Source organism: Rana temporaria, chromosome 2 (genome assembly GCF_905171775.1).
Source record: "Rana temporaria chromosome 2, aRanTem1.1, whole genome shotgun sequence".
Lineage (NCBI taxonomy): Eukaryota > Metazoa > Chordata > Amphibia > Anura > Ranidae > Rana > Rana temporaria.
The window spans coordinates 466,388,722-466,406,072 of NC_053490.1; the positions used below are offsets into that span (position 1 = coordinate 466,388,722).

General features: G+C 40.8%; 1 protein-coding gene across 1 annotated transcript in view; it reads right to left on the reverse strand.

Moving 5' to 3' along the window:
- Positions 1-17,351, reverse strand: part of MOSPD2 (motile sperm domain containing 2) — a 166,337-nt gene that overhangs the window by 57,450 nt on the left and 91,536 nt on the right. The window contains exons 8-9 of the mRNA XM_040338677.1: positions 16,457-16,581; positions 13,455-13,631 (exon numbers count right to left, since the gene is read on the reverse strand). Coding sequence (XP_040194611.1) covers positions 13,455-13,631; positions 16,457-16,581 — 302 coding nt within the window. The remainder of the gene's footprint in view (positions 1-13,454; positions 13,632-16,456; positions 16,582-17,351) is intronic.

The following is a 17,351-nucleotide window of genomic DNA, read 5'->3' on the forward strand; positions in this document are numbered from 1 at the left end:
TCCAAGATGTTGATGGGCAACTGCTTCTCTGGCTTTGCCCAAGTACCTTGGCGAGTGCAACCATCCAAAATTGCTCCCCAGCCCGTCAGGCTGGCGTCTGTGGTCACTATCTTCCAAGCCACTGGGCTGAAAGACTTCCCCTTCAGTAGATTCTGAGGGTCTAACCACCAACACAGACTTTGTCGGACTCTTGATAAGAGCGGCAACGGGATATCCAAGGCCTGTGGCCTTCTGCTCCATGCTGACAGGATGGCTGCCTGTAGGATGCGAGTGTGGCTCTGGGCGTATGGTACCGCCTCGAACGTGGCCACCATCTTGCCTAGTAACCTCATACATAGGCGAATAGTCGGTTCTTTCTTGCTTAGAACCAGTAGGATTAATTCCTTGATGGCTTTTACCTTCCTCAGAGGTAGGAACACTCCTTGTTGTTCTGTGTCTAATCTCATGCCGAGATATTCCAACTGCCTTGTGGGCTGGAAAGCTGACTTTTCTCGATTTAGGACCCAGCCGAACCTCTCGAGGTATTGGACCGTGAGGGCCACTGCTCGCTCCAAGCCGGGAGACGAGTGGTCTATGACTAGGAGGTCGTCCAGGTATGCTAGGATCGTGACCCCTTGGATCCTTAGCTTGGCTAGGATCGGAGCTAGGACCTTCGTGAACACCCGGGGGGCCGTAGCCAACCCGAAGGGAAGCGCCACGAATTGGAAGTGACGCGAAGCCACCATGAAGCGTAGATATCTTTGATGTGGCTGATAAATTGGAACATGAAGGTAGGCATCCTTTATGTCTATGGACGCCATGAAGTCGTCCTTCTGGAGTGTGGCAGCTGCTGACCGCACGGATTCCATCCGAAATGAGCGGATCTTTAGATATGCATTTACCATCTTTAGGTCCAAAATTGGCCTGACATCTCCATTGGGGATGATGAATAGGTTGGAGTAGAAACCCAGCCCCTGTTCCAGGACTGGCCGGAATCCGAGGCGGATCGTTTGGAATCCTCGACTCCTGGAAATGAGGAGGAGGAAACCTTAGGAAATCTAATTTGTAGCCTGTGGCCACGGAAGACCGTACCCACTCGTCGGGAATGCTGGCTTCCCAAATCTCTGAAAAGAGTCGCAGCCTTCCCCCCACCTTCGTGGGTGGGGGCGCCCCTTCATAAGGTTGGCTTGGGGGCTGGTTTTGCTGGTTTGCGAAACCACTGCCTTTTGCCTCTAACAGCCTGTCCTTGTGATTTGCTGTTGAAGCCGAAGTTTGCTTTTGCAGGAGGCCGTCGATACTGCTTGGCATTAGAGGGCCCCTGCCCAGGGGAATACTGTCGTTTAAACGCAGGCCCCTGAACCTTCTTCTTAGTTGGCAAGAGAGTACTCTTGCCGTTTGAAATGGTCTGAATGTATTTATCTAGGTCTTCTCCGAAGAGTCGTCCTCCATGGAAGGGGAACCCTACCAGGAGCTTCTTGCATGGGGGCTCAGCCTCCCAGCTTTTTAACCATAAGAGTCTTCTCATATGGATAAGGGATAACGATAAACGTGACGCTTGCTGGATAGAATCCTTGATTGCGTCTACCGTAAAACATATGGCCTTAGGGACATCCGAAAATTCTTCTGCCTGCTGGGCAGGAATAAGTTTAAGCATCTGCTTAAATTGATCCGATAATGCTTGAGCGACCCCAATCGCAGCCACAGCTGGCTGTACTACTGCCCCTGCAGTAGTGAAGGAGTTCTTAAGTAGTGCTTCCAAGCGCTTATCAACTGGATCCTTGAACACCTGTATGTTTTCTACAGGGCATGTTAACGATTTGTTAACACATGAGATGGCTGCGTCCACTGCAGGAGTAGCCCATCTTTTGGAAAAATTTTCTTCCATAGGATATAGGACAGAGAACTTCTTAGGTGGTAAGAAGATCTTATCTGGCTTGTTCCAATCTTGGAACAAAACTCCCTCTAATAGAGGATGGATCGGAAACACAGCATTGCTTTGAGGCGCCCTCAGTGAGCCCAAAGCTGAAACCGTCGATACCTGGAGATCTGGTACTGGCAAGTTGAATGCCCTATGGACCAAGTCCGACAATCCTTGAATCCACCAGCTCTCCCTCAGGGAGACTGCCCCAGACTCCTCTGTATCCGGATCTTCGATCCCTGAACCTACTTGGTCCTTGTCCAAGAGGTCGTCCAATTCCCCTGAGGAAAGGACCTCCTCTTCTGAGGGTCCGCGCTCGGGCGACGGAGATCTATTCCGCTTACTGCCCCGCATAGCTGCGGCTATCATTTTACCCATGCTTTTCTGCATCTCTTTTAAAGAGGTGAGTAATACCTCCTCCGTGACCATCTTAGGGTTGGACTGACCCGCGTCAGCTCCAGCCCCAGATCCCGATGGCCCCAAGGCTCCCTGTGGGGAAAGCAGCGGCATAGCATTGTCCGAGACCTCAGACTCTCTGGGGGAATCCCCACCTCTTGTACCCTTGTTTTTTGATGCCATGGTACAATACCGAGGTACACCTGCTACTTATTGGTACCTGGGACTTATAAATAGTTAAATGCCCAAACACCTGTTTGGGGGATAAAAAATGCTTCCTCTCCCCTAGATGACACTTTTTTTTTTTTTTTTTTTTTTTTTTTTTTTTTTTTTTTAAAAAAAAAATCTTTTTTTTTTCAAATCTAGGAAAGAAAAAACATTCTGTCCCCCTGAGTAGTATTGCAAGAAAAACTATGAGATGGAAAAGAAACAGCCTATTTCTAGGCTTGAAAACAGTCTTTCTGAAGACTGCAATATTCTTTCTGGCCACTGTGTGTCCTCGGCGCCCCGTGCTTGCCGTTCTGGTCTTTCCTCCTCAGTTCCAAAGTATTGAATGAGCTATATGGAACAAACAAGGAAGGGCCGCCCCTTCCTTAAGCCACTGACCCGCCCTTCCCCCCCAGCAATCTCAAACAGGAAATGCCCCTCCCGACAGGGGGGGGTGGGGTTGGGAGGAAGGGACCTCTCTGCTCCAGAGGTCGGCGTTTTGCCTGCTTTGCAGGCCGTGAGGAGGAAGACTGAATGGAGCATCGCCTGGAGGCTTGCAGGTAAGCACAGCTCTCTGACACACACATATACTTTTATATCACACAGGCCCCACTCAATGCTTTTCCAACACTACAAGGGAGGTCACATCTTATGGGGAATAATACATATAGAGCCATCCTATCTTTATGATATGTGACTAGTTTGCCAGATGCAGTGCATAACTTTAGGCATGTCCCCTGTGACCCCCCAGAAAAAACCTGCTAAGAACCAAGTTCCGCAAGTTTTCCCCTCACTTACCTGCTCCATGCCGCAGGACTTTGCCAAGCAAGAGGCCCAATCTTCCCCCATCTCGGTGGGGATGTCTAGACCTTCAGGCCCTGGGTTCCTATGAAGGATCCACTGTCCTGGGCCCATATAGCACTCTGGCAACAGAAACATTAGGCACCCAAAGGTTTCTAAGTTCTGGGCCCAGGGTCCAGCTCTCTAAAAAGAAAAGCATTATGGGCTATACCCCAAGGGTTTGGGGTCCGGTTACTGACCACTTTAGCGCTGAGGCTTTTTTGGACAGAACCGGTTAGCTCACCTAATCCCAAGGATGTGGAGGCAAGCTAAACCATGACTAACACCTAAGACACTGGCGGAAAAACTGAGGTACTCCTCCTATGGGAGGGGGTTATATAGGGAGGGGCATTTCCTGTTTGAGATTGCCAGTGTCTACACCTGAAGGTACTCCATATAACCCATATAGTAATGAATGCCGCTCTGTGTCCCGTGATGTACGATAAAGAAAAAGAAGATTTTAATTACTTTTTCAGTATTCCAATTGCAATAAAAAAAATAAAAAATCCATAAAACTATTGTGTTCGCTTTTATGTATAATACGGATATAATCTTGAAATTTATACTTTGATTGCACATAATATCAAGATACTCCTCTCTTGCTTTACAATAGCTGTCAATCTGATATGACATGATTAATTTGGGGTTTAAAATGTCACATCCTTTCTGCTAATTTAACCATACCACCTGCCACTTATATGGAATTGGAAAGTCATTTAAATACAGTGATTATCATGGCTGTAAAAAATATTCTCTAGAAATGACAGTCATTGTGTAAATGATGAAACATTTTTATATTACAGCTCCCTAGCAATTTAGATCATGTTCGGTCATACAATAACAATATACATATACACATTCTAAGACCTATGCCCCATACACAGGAGAGGAATTTCCGCCAGCAAAAGTCTGATGTGAGCTTTTCATTCGAAATTCCGACCGTGTTTATGCTCCATCAGACACTTGCTGTCGGAATTTCCACCAGCAAAAGTTTTAGAGCACGTGCTCAATTTTTCCGACGGAAAAAAATCCTATCGGAAAATCCGTTCGTCTGTATGGAATTCCGACAGAAAAAAACCCACGCATGCTCGGAAGCATTGAATTTCTTTTTCTCGCCTCGTCGTAGTGTTGTATGTCACAGTGTTCTTAACGCTTGAAAGTTCAGAGAACTTTTGTGTGACCGTGTGTATGCAAGCCAAGCTTGAGCGGAATTCCGTCGGAAAAACCATCCAACTTTTTTTCTGACAGAAATTACTCTCGTATGTACAGGGCACTACAAATAATTTAAAGTATACGTGCACTTTAACAAGGAACTTTTATATTTGCTCCCTTTTGATCTGTTAAATATACTATTGAAAGAGATTTGTTTGATGAATGCAAAAATACCCGTTGATCTGCCAAAAAACTTTCGAGCTGGTAATTTCTTGGCTCTCTACCTGTGCTGCATTCTTTGGGGGCTCTTTTACAAATCCTCATGCTCAATAAACAGTTCTGCAAGCTCATGTATGTGCATTTGTAATGCATTTGTTTACGCATTGTCTTTTTTTTTTTTAATGACTTGCATTACACACGTGTTTCACATGCATTCTGGATTTTAAAGGCAACAATACCACCGGTAAAGGCTAAAAGTGCGTTTATTGATGCATATAAAATTGGATCAATTACACATGTGATGATCAGTTAAAACCAAAACAATAGACAAAGAAAAAACAGGAAAACACAATGCGAGTTCATTGCAAGCATACAAATGTATAAATGTTACTCTCCAATTTCTAAATAATTTTAGAATTTTTGTCAAATAGGTGAAGCAGTAAAATGGTGCAATATTCACCGAGCTATGCAAGCAGGAATCACAAAGTTCACTGTGGAAGATGGTGTCACCAGAAAACCTCTTGGCACTGCCCCAGAGGCCAAGGCCTGGGTATTTTGTGGAGATCCCTACATACAATCTAACTGGTCACGGATCAAGGTAGTATGCAGGATGCAGCGAGATGAGCGCATCCACATTTGGCAGGTATAATGAGTGTCAAACGAGTGTATATAGGAGCCGTGTTGCGGTCCTTTGAGTGTACGATCGTCAAAGATAGATGACCAATAGCCCCCTCTTCCTGTGGTCTCCCTTAGTTCTACTTGTCTGTTAGGACGCCATCCTCTCTGGCAGTGCTGTATGTAGCTGTACTTCATTTAAAAAATGCTTTCTGCATCTGGTGTAACTGAGCCCCATCAGTTACTGTATATGAGATCTTAAATTGTGAAACATTCTGTACGGGAGGAAGTTGTTTCCATCAGATCTTTAGTGTTTAGCCACTTCTAGCCCAAGGGCGTATGACGTCGGACTTTCAGTGGGAATATCTGAATGATGCCTGCAGCTACAGGCATCATTCAGATATCCTTGTTTTCAGCCGGCGATTCTGTGCAGCATAAGAATGATCATAGTGGCAGTTCCGCCGCCTGATCGTTCTTACAGGCGACGGCATCCAATGCTTCTCCGGGCTCTCCCATGCCATCCGGGACCCGGAGAAAGAATCGGCTGCCGCCAGATGATGATCCTAAAGATTTTCAGTCATCTATATGACCGTCGCAGGCCCGGGCGCGGCGTTATGACATCACGTCCGGGCCGCGATTGTAAACAAAGCCGCTATGGCGGCTGGCAAGCATGAGATCGTAAATAATTTTTTGATCTCATGCTTTTCAGCCTGGAGGAGAGATATGGGGTCTTATTGACCCCGAATCTCTCCATAAAGAGGAGCTGTCATGCACCATTCCAATTACAAGGAATATTTACGCCCCTGTCCTCCGGTAGCTTGCGCTCAGAAGCGAACACACACGCAAGTCCTGCCCACATATGTAAACGCTGTTCAAACCACACATGTGAGGTATCACCGTGTGCGTTAGAGCGCAAGCAACAATTCTAGTACTTGACCTCCTTTGTAACTCTAAACTAAAAACCTGTAAAAAAATGAAAAGCGTTGCCTAGGGTGTCTGCTAAAAAAACATATATAATGTTAGGGGATTAGGAGTAATTTTCAAGCAAAGGAATTATCATTTTTACATGTAGAAGAGGACTGCCAGAATACTACTATTTTTAATTTGTTGTAGGTACTTGCTGGGGGTTTCAAATGACTACACATTACAATTAAATTGATACTAATCACACACTGTTTAATTTACATTGTCTCTTCTATTTATGTATGGGAATGATGGTACTGTAATTATTTTTATAAAAAATTCACCCAAGTACCTTTATCCTAATCAATATACAGCTGTTGCATGACCCAGCTCTTTCCCAGCCTGTCTACAGGAAAATAAAAGCAGGAGGAACTTCTATTCCTCTGCTGCTGGTCATATGTTCAAAATAAAAAAAAAAAGTAAATATCTATACATTTTGTAAATTGGCATACAAATATATTTGAAATGTAATATTTATTATATTTATTATTGTGTGGAAATAACATGGTGTGGGCGGGTTTCTGCCAGTCACAGGCTGTGTCACCTCCTTCCAGCCTCAGCATAGAAACTCACTGACAACTGAGCATGTGCAGAGTTGCCACCACAGTTGCAAAATCCCTAGCTGAATTAGGGACATGAACAGAAGGGGGAGATGGAGAGCAGCAGGGTCGACAAGGTTTTTAGCAGAATACAGAAACAAGTCTCAGGCCTCGTCCACACGACCGGACATGTCCACTGAAACTGGTCCGCCGACCAGTTTCAGCGGACAAATCCGATCGTGTGTACAGGCTAGCGGACAGATTTCCAGCGGACAAATGTTTCTTAGCATGCAAAGAAACATGTCCGCTGGAAAGCTGTCCGGCAGACATGTCCGCTGGTTAGTACGTCTAACCAGCAGACCAAAATCCTGCGCATGCGTCGAATTGATTCGACGCATGCATCGAATTGATTTGACGCATGCGTGGAAGCATTGAACTCGCGAGAGAGAGAGCGTCGGTGTCGTCTACGTCACCGCGTTCTCTGTCCGCGCGGATTTCGGTTTGATGGTGTGTACAGCCATCAGACCGAAATCTCCGAGCAGACATGTCCGATGAAAACGGTCCGCGGACCGTTTTCATCGGACATGTCCGCTGGTGTGTACGAGGCCTCATAGTGACCAAAAATGAACAGCATGTAATACAGCACTTATCTATGCTTTTTTTTTTTAAGATGTGGGTTTAGTGATACTTTAATGCCCAAAGAGGTTTTTCAAGCCACAGTACTATGGAAAATCTATTACTGACATTAATACAAGGTTGTACCAATACATCTAAATAACTAAATTTTTCTATATTTGGGACTTTTCTGTAGTTGTCATGGGAAGTTTAGGTTTTATAGTCATTTGACAATTATTCAAAGTTGCTAGATTATGCCAACTGGCATCTCGACTCTCCATGAATTTGTCAGCCTCTGCTTTACACTTAACCGCTCGATGAACATATACTGTATATATACACACAGCGGCTCTCCTGCACTGAATCACGTACCGAGTATGTGATCCAGCACTTCCCGGTTGGGGGTGGGCTGCCAGCAGCCCACTCAGATTATTCACAAAGGGTACCGCGGACTCGTCGATTTGTTACACAGGCAGAATGGCAGTCTACCTACAGTATGTAAACAAGCAGATTGCCATTGCCAAAGACATTGAACATGGATCTCTGTCTTCCCTTCCCCTAGTACAAGCACCTCCCACAGTTTAGTAAAGCACAGACTAGGAACACATTTAACTCTTTGATTGCCCCAGATGTTAACCCCTTCCCAGTCAGTGTCATTAGTACAGAAAATAAATAAAAAAATCCATAAGTGTGTAGACGATATAACTTTTGCGCAAACCAATCAATAAACTCTTATTGGTATATTTTTATGTAGCAGAATATAGATTGACCAAAATTGATGAAGAAATTCGATTTTTTTTTTATTGGATAGGTTTTATAGCAGAATTTTTTTTTTTTTTTTTTTCAAAATTGTTGGTCTGTTTTTGTTTATAAACCACAGACGTTATTTTTCCTCCATCTCTCCCTCTCTATTCTCTTTCCGTTCCTACCCTTTTGATTCCTAGTCTTCTCATTCCTCTACCTTTCTTCTTTATTAGGCTACACATACTTCTGCAGTTTAGACGTAGCTGATACACTAATGCTCTGAATCACAACCAGATGATTTGATGCTGATATACATTGTTATTGTTTATTTGACATGCTTTAACCAAGTTTTCTGTTGGCTGTATGCCAAGTGGGTATCTTGTCTGGTCTATCAAAAATAGTTTTTTCTGTTCGAAATTGTTGAAAAATCAATAAAACTGTCAGGAAAAAAAAAAAAAGAACATACATTTTATTCGGGTATAGCGTCACACGACTGCGCAATTATCAGTTAACGCTATGTCAGATCACAAAACATGGCCTGGTAAACCTTCAACAGCTGAAGTGGAAATCAAATACCTATAAAATTACATGATAAATGGCAAATTTTTCCCATATAACATGGCCTGTTTCTTACAGTTTGTGCTCTTCGACTGAATTTATAGCTGTTCAAGAATGTTAAATATATTTGTATAGAAAGTCCGACCTCCTTCCAGGCTCACTGACTGAATCCTCCAAATAGGATAAGATAGATCCGAGTCACAAATCAGACACACTCACAGCAATTAAGTGCTGTAAACTTTTTTTTTTTTTTTTTAAACAAACGAGCCAAGGGAGGAAAAGACGAAAAGTAGTCTAAAACTCAACCTGCTGGCTGGATAGAAGAATACATATAAAACCCTGAATAATTTGTTATCACTAATAAAAAAAAAAAAAAAAATGCATGAATACATTCCATGCTATACAAAATAAGGAACTACACCTCCAATTGTAAAATTAAAATATAGTTTTTTTCCATGGTCCGTTATACTATTTTTTGAACTCCAACATTTTATTATTACATTGAACTATTTTTATAATTCAATAAATGTTCAACCATAGAAAAAAAACAGAATTTGATCATTTAAATGTAAATAAGTAATATTTCCTCAAATCTGTTACTGGGCAAAATCTGATTAAGTATGTTGCAGGATTTAAGAGTCTTATAAGAATGACTGAATTTTAGATTATGTATTCAAGAAAAAAATATATTCAAAGAACTGTAGAGATTTGTGTGTACAGTATATATTATCCTGTTGCCTACATGGGAATATATTTAAATGCAAGTTATTACTTGACTCTGATGAGATTGTTGTGGGTTTTGAATAATCCAAAACAATTTCTAAACATACATTTCCAAATAGTCCAAGCAGCCTTTAAAGTATTAGTGTTAAAGATTCTTAAGAAGCACACAGAGAAATATCTTACGCACAGAGGAGACAATGCAGAAAGCTTCCTGCCATGGAGAATCCAAGAGATATATGACCCAAACGCGCAGTGTTGACACCAGTCCTTGCAATTTTAGTCCACAAAAAAGGTATGTGGTATCATTTCACAAATAGAAATTAGTAGTGCAATTGTGGCAGATCAACCATTATTTTTCTGTACTTGCAGGGTCTTTAAAAAAGGCATAAAATTTGTGATGTACATGTATTTTGTATTACAGAGATGTACTGCATGTTTTATTTTTTATATAGTTATCAATTACTTTCACTGGTGTCAAAGTAACTTTTATGTGACTTCCACATGTTTTCAATTGTGCTCTTATATATTTTTGATGTTTTATTCAATGAAGATTAGGCACTAGAGGCAGGTTATATATAGCTGTGCTCATAAGTTTACATATTTCAGAGAATGTGAATAACAAAAACATTTTTCACTCATGGTTAGTGTTTGGTGAAATACAGGAATCTCTGAAAAAATGTGGTGTGGCTGTTTCAAGATGTACAATAAGGAGGCACTTGAAGAAATATGGGCTGCATGGTCAAGTCGCCAGAAGAAAGCCATTACTACACAAATGCCAAAAAGTATTCGATTACAATACACCAAACAGCACAGAGACAAGCCTCAAACCTTCTGCCACAAAGTCATTTGGAGGGATAAGACCAAAAAACTTAGCTTTTTGGTCACAACCAGTAACACTACATTTGGAGAGGAGTCAACAAGTCCTAGGATGAAAGGTACACCATTCCTATTGTGAAACACGGAGGTGGATCGCTGATGTTTTGGGGATGTGAGAGCTACAAAAATTTAATTTAGCCAAAATTGAGGGAAAGATGAATGCAGTATGTTATCAAAAAATACTGGAGGAACATTAGCATTCATCAGCCAGGAAGCTGTGCATGGGACGTACTTGGAAATTCCAACATGACAATGATCCAAAACACAAAGCCAAGTCGACCTGTCATGGACTACAGCAGAATAAAGTGAAGCTTGTGGAGTGGGCATCTCAGTCTCCTGACCTCAATATCATTGAGCCACTCTGTGGAGATCTTAAACGTTTAGTTCATGCAAGACAGCCCAAAAATTTACAGAAACTGGAGGCTTTTTGCCAAGAGTAATGGGCAGCTTTACCATTTGAGAAGATAAAGAGCCTCATCCACAAATACCACAAAAGACTTCAAGCTGTCATTGATGTTAAAGGGGGCAATGACTTGTATTAAGAACTGGGGTATGTAAACTTTTGATCAGGGCCGTTTGGGTAGTTTCTGTTGTGATTATGATTTAAAAAGAGTAAACACAGTTGATTGATAATAAATGGCTTCAGCCATACACTAACTACGAGTGAAAGAAAAGTTTTTGTCTTATCATTCATAATCTCTGAAAAATGGCCAAGAAATCATAAATTCTGCCAGGGTATGTAAACTTATGAGCACAACTATAGATAGGTATTATAATGGACTATGTCTAAGGGCCCATTCACACACTGCTAATGCAGGTGCAAAAAAACAAACAGTGTAGTGCGGTGCATTGCATTGAAGTTCTTGACCTGGTTTCACAATAATGACAAGTTGGCAGCTACAAAAAGGAAGGAAAACCTCCAGTGGTTCTGCCACAGTGATCTGCCTGGAAATGGGATCCAGTCAGAAATAGGTGCACGCTCCATTTTGGATGGTAACTTGGCTGAATCCTAGACTTGCATTGTGAGATGGAACAGTATAGTATAACCATTACGTGGGTACATTGTATGCTTAAAGCTCATTTGGCTGTACTTCTCCTGTGGATCACGGAAGTACAATTCGTTTTACACTCCTGTGACCCATTTTCAGCAGAGAGCAGACTATCCAGGCACTGCATTATCGCAACAATAAAGTCTGGATCCGCCAGGTGCCTGTACCGACACCCAGCTCAGCCTCTCAGCAACACGCCGAGAGCCTAAGCTGTACACCCCAACCCAGTGAACAAATCTTTTATTTCTCTTTTAAGGGTAAATTTAGACATGCGTCTAAATCTCCCTTGCCTCTGAAGCCTGATCCGCTCTCGGGTCGTGCTCAAGAGGCTACCGACAGCAGGAGAGAAAGCGATACAACGCTCACTTATCGCCCGTTTTAACCCATTTTATGCCAACAAGCGTGGTTGCTTGATGTTTGCAGCACCTATCTATTGACTTGAATGTGTAGCATTCAGCTGGCTTGCTGTCCACTAATCGCTACAAGTTGGGTCAAGAAACATCGCCTACATCCGCTGCAAATTGCAGCTTTTTGGGGATGGTGGACAGCAAATGAGCCAATATGGCTGCCCCCAAGTCCATAGGTCAATAATCATTTAACAATATTTTTCAAACATTACCATACACGGTTTAGGAATTATTTGCCTCAAATAGATCTCTTGTACAAGCAAGTCTAGAAAAAAAATAAGACTATAAAATCTCTTTAAAATTAATCACGTTTGCACCTCTCATGGACAGCCAGGTGCATACATTTCATGTAATGGAGTCTGAATACTCCTGCTGCAATTAAATCAGTAACCCAAGTCAGAAAAAGGACCCAAATTCTTGCGGTCACAGCTGACAGATGAACCTGATAATTCAATGATCCTACTAAAATTTCTAAAATCATAAAAACGACCTTGCCATCATAGACATTACACCCTGTATGTCTTTGTACAGCTTTCAGCTGAGAAGGAAAGATTGACAAAACATACAACTAAAAACAAAGATAAGAAAATACATGGTTACAGTTTGAAAGTTAGGAAGGTAATAGTGTATTTAAACACCTCAGTACAGCTGCATACACAAATAAATATCTACAGTATGTTTCAAGATGATGACAATGAGGTCCAGTTGTAAAGCCTTTCACAAATGTGTTACATATGGGCATGGCCTATCCTCTATGCATTTCGTATTTAGCTTTGTCAGGAGAAAAAAAGTAATCTAAACTAGAGTATAATGTGGATCAGAGGGGGAATACAAGTCCCCATGTATGGAAGGAATAACCTGAGGGGCAAGGGACCAAAGCACTTGTTTATGAGAGGGTCAACAATGTCCCTAAGAGTCATTCAGGATAAATTACAGTCACAATGTGATCCTTCACTATTAGTTCCATCAAATTGTGCAGAAATGCACATCCCTCCCCCAATCCAGGTAGGCAATGCCAATGGTGCAATATTAAACTGCATAACCGATTACTCTATGAGTTCTTGGGTCTCTTGGACCAGCAATTCCCTTCCTACTGGGAAAGGGGAGCTATGTGGTCTTCTGTCCCTAGACCACATTTAGTCTCCTCAGTTACACTCTGGTTTATGATCACCTATTCTCTCCTGACGAAGCTAGATGCAAAACGCGTAGAACTGTGACCAGGCCCATAGCCAAGCACCTGTCAAAGGCTTTGACCTTATTATCATCTTACTTGCAACTTGACCTTATTATCATCTTACTTACATCATCTAAATACTATTATTACTTGTACTTGTTTGTAATTATATATGGAATGGCCACAGGAGGTGTTTAAATATATTATCTTTATATGCTCAGAACATAACCATGTATTTTCTAAACTGGTTTTAACTATGTGTCTTGTCAAGAGAAATCTATGCGAATAAATAATTTTAGCAGCACAAGTGGTTTTGTTACTCCTTCAGAGGTGGCAACTTTCAAAAATCCGGTTTCCCTTGTCGTGCTGAAATAATCCATCAAAATACTAATTTGATATATCCACATTAGCACACCCCAGATTTCCCCTTGTGAAGCCAATTCTGCTTCTCTGCCAGAACCATTCATTAAACCCAATTACCTTTCTGGGCTTCAGTGCACTCTCCTCAGAGGTACATGAATCTATGGCATCCCTTGTGTCCACCTCACTTTCCTCTTTACTTTCAAGCTCATCCTCGCTGGTTATTGGCCCATTTTCACACATAGGGGTTTGGAAATCATCATCGGGTAATGGAGGATAGCTATATTTAAATGGATCCTAAAAAAAAAAAAAATTACAGTAAATCTACTTAAAGATGAGTGAATACCAGAGTAAAAAGAAAAGTGAACCTGTTGCCAGCATTTTTAAAAATACAATATCTTCGATTCTGAAGTGACAGCATAACAATTAGGGGCCAACACAACATCACTTAGCACTGCCCCTGCATGATTATGTTTAATTTATAAATGCAGAGTATAAAAGTGGAATGGTACAACACTTCATAGCACCTTCATTGATCAAAAAAAAAAAATGTAAGAGGTTTTCCTGGTAATAGCAAGGACAAGGAAAAAATATTTTGTTTTGTAAATATGCTGGGGTATTCTTTTGTCCCAAAATCAGCATTATGACCAAGTTTTTTTTAAAGTGGCCTCTATGAAGCTGTAGTTCCCCCTCCCCCCAACCTTCCCTCCTTTACTCTATTTTCTGCACTTTTTCTTTGCTTTGTTTTTACCCCCCTTTTTTATAATGACTTTAATTATTGGGTTTCGACCTCTGTTATTTTTTGTTTAGTTGCACCTCTCATTAATTTTTGGTGGACTATACTAGTTTGAGGTATGACATTCCACATATGCTGCAAACTGCTTAATGCAAAGCCAAAATCTTTGTTATTTGTACTGTAAAACTTTAATAAAAACGATTGAAATATAAAGTAGCCTCTAGCTTCTGAATAACTGGACCATACTGTTTCTGTATCAGAAGTCTAGGAGCAGTTAAATGGAACCTACATTATTTTTTGATAACAAAAATTTAAAAGTATCTATGTAGATTATCCTAAATTAGCAAAACTTGGTTTTGAATAATGCTAGGAAGGTCTGGAGCCTCCATTAACAATTTTCTTTTGTCATCAGTGACCCTGCTAAAGAAGTTTGAGCAAAGAAGAGTAAAGCCGTGTACACACGATCGGTTTGTCCGATGAAAACAGACCGATGGACTGTTTTCATCAGACAAACCGGTCGTGTGTGGGCCCCATCGGTCTTTTTTCCATCAGTGTTAAAAAAATAGAACATGTTTTAAATTTTTCCTATGGATAAAAACACGATAGAAAAAGCCGATCGTCTGTGTGGAACTCCATCGGAGAAAAATCCATGCATGCTCAGAATCAAGTCGACGCATGCTCGGAAGCATTGAACTTCATTTTTCTCGGCTCGTCGTAGTGTTTTACGTCACCAAGTTTTGTCACGGTCGGAGTTTAGTCTGATAGTGTGTACGCAAGGTCAGCTTCATCGGATATCCGACAAAAAAATCCATCAGATTAGATTTCATCAGAAATCCGATCATGTGTACAGGGCTTTAGAGTCTCTGGCAAAGGTATTTTTTTCTGAATGTTCCTTTTCTTCCCAGAAACAATTGCTCCCCCTATCTTTTCTACAGACAAAACAGGGAACAGAAGTAATGAAGAAGTTGGGGTTAAATACAGAAAAACATCCTGATGTGGCTATATGTGGGCTGTTATGTTTTAAAAATAATTTCTGTGTGTATAATTAGTAAATTTAGTTGTATGTGCATCGCCTATACTTTTTAGATGTGCATGTTTCATCTCCTGATTAGTAGAAACACAGTGACTGACCTTAATTGTTCTTTTCTTTGTAAGAGTCTAAAGGTTTGAAAGGACGTAAAAAGCAACAAATTCTCTGTAAGGCTTGCTGATCATATCTTAACAGAAGGAACATTTGAAAAACTTGTAAATGAAATAAAGTAATATCTCGGATTGCGAGTAACGCAGTTTATGAGCCTTTTTTTTTTTTTAAATCCTGACACGGTTTGCAAACGTTGTCTTGCAAAATGAGCAGATTCAAGCCTCTGGGGTGTGCAGTACTGCATTTGGCCAGAGGTGCGGGGGTGCCGGTGACACTTTGAGCCGCTCAGGAACACTCGGAAACACACCGTTCCCGAGTGTCTCCAAACCTCTGAATGTCTCCGGCGCCCCCTCACCTCTGGTTACACGCGGGACTGCATACACTAGCAGTGCCACTGGAACAAATTATTTCCTATGGGGAAACTCGCTTTGATATGCGAGTGTTTTGGATTACAAGCATTCTTCTGGAACGAATTATGCTCATAATCCAAAAGGTACCAAGTCTGTTATCAAAAATATGGAACTACATGAAAACAAAATGTGAATGTGTTGTCCACAATTACTTGCCAGTAACGGTTAAAATATTAACCGATAGTGCACAATAGTTATAGTTAACACGGCTTTTAAGCAGTTGTGTAAGTTTATATACTATGCACAGCATGAATAAACGGATTTAGAAAAGGAATTATAGAAAGCTGATAAATCCCGTCATTCAGGAACATTCACATTTTTAAATCCACCCAATGCATGTAAAGAATGTGTGAAACATTTTACCCATTTCTTAAAATAAACATATCCAACTTGGGCCAATCAGACTGTGCAAATAATAAAAAATGCATATTCTAATCAGTTTCACCTTCAGTCAAAACTTCATGACAAAACTATCCATCAATTGAATGATAGACAGCCCAATTTCTATATAAAATCTTCACGTAAAATTTGACCTTGATCCTGCACACTCACTTCCCTTGCCTTTCTATTGGCCAGAGAGAAGGCACGTAGGGGAGGCAGGGAAAGTGAAGCTCAGCTTCTATAGAAAAAGTCAAGATTTACATTTAATTTCAGGGTCTCCAATTCTACTGCTTATCACAAAGTGTGCCTTCCACTGGATGTGAAATATGCATCTTTCTTTATCATATGATCAGTTTAAATTGCCCAGACTTGTTAAAATGTGATCTTTAAAAATTCAGCCAAGACTTTTTTGTTATTTAATAATATTAAACATAAAATGTTGTACAACACTTACTGTTCCCCCCATATGCGGAAGTAAGTATTCAGCACTAATGTAGTCTTGAATTTCATTCCGGTTCGCAAATTTCAGCATGTTTATGGCTTCTGGACCAAGCCAGCCTTTCACAATTTTAAAGGCAGCTAATAAAAGAATGTGATTATTAATTTTAAGAAAAGTAATCTGCAATATTAATAGCAATTGAAGGGATACATTTATGATTTCTGTTTTTTATAGCACATCTTGCAAGTTTTTCTTCTAAAATAAAATAACTGAGAAATGCTATGTATTTACAGCCCTCAGCTTATTATTAACGCGAGAGCTAAGGGCCAAGGGAGATACAGTATGTACCAGAGGATTGACAAGTGGAAGCTTCCATGAAATAGATACCTCTAAAGCATGTCTGTTTGTCCTTGGTTTGCCAGGTCTGGATCCCCTATTATCCATACAATTTAGTACTTTTGTACTAGTACACAATTTAGTGCTTTTGTACAAGCTGAGGCTTGTACAAAAGCACACACCCATATGCAAATAGTAAATGTGGGCACAGACAAAAACCTTTTTTTATTTTTATTTTGGATAAAGTAGGAGAGGGTTAAAACTGCTTTTTTTTGTATACAAATGATCCTGTATGTACTTGTATGTTCTTAAAGCCATCAACAACAAGTGAGAGTGTATCTTTCTAATGTGAGAGAAATCCATCCTTTGACAGTTAATGCCACGAGAAGTGTCCCCATTGAAAGTTTTCCCCTCAAACCCTTTTCCCCTCTAATTCAAATATTAAATACAGGGAGTGCAGAATTATTAGGCAAGTTGTATTTTTGAGGATTAATTTTATTATTGAACAACAACCATGTTCTCAATGAACCCAAAAAACTCATTAATATCAAAGCTGAATATTTTTGGAAGTAGT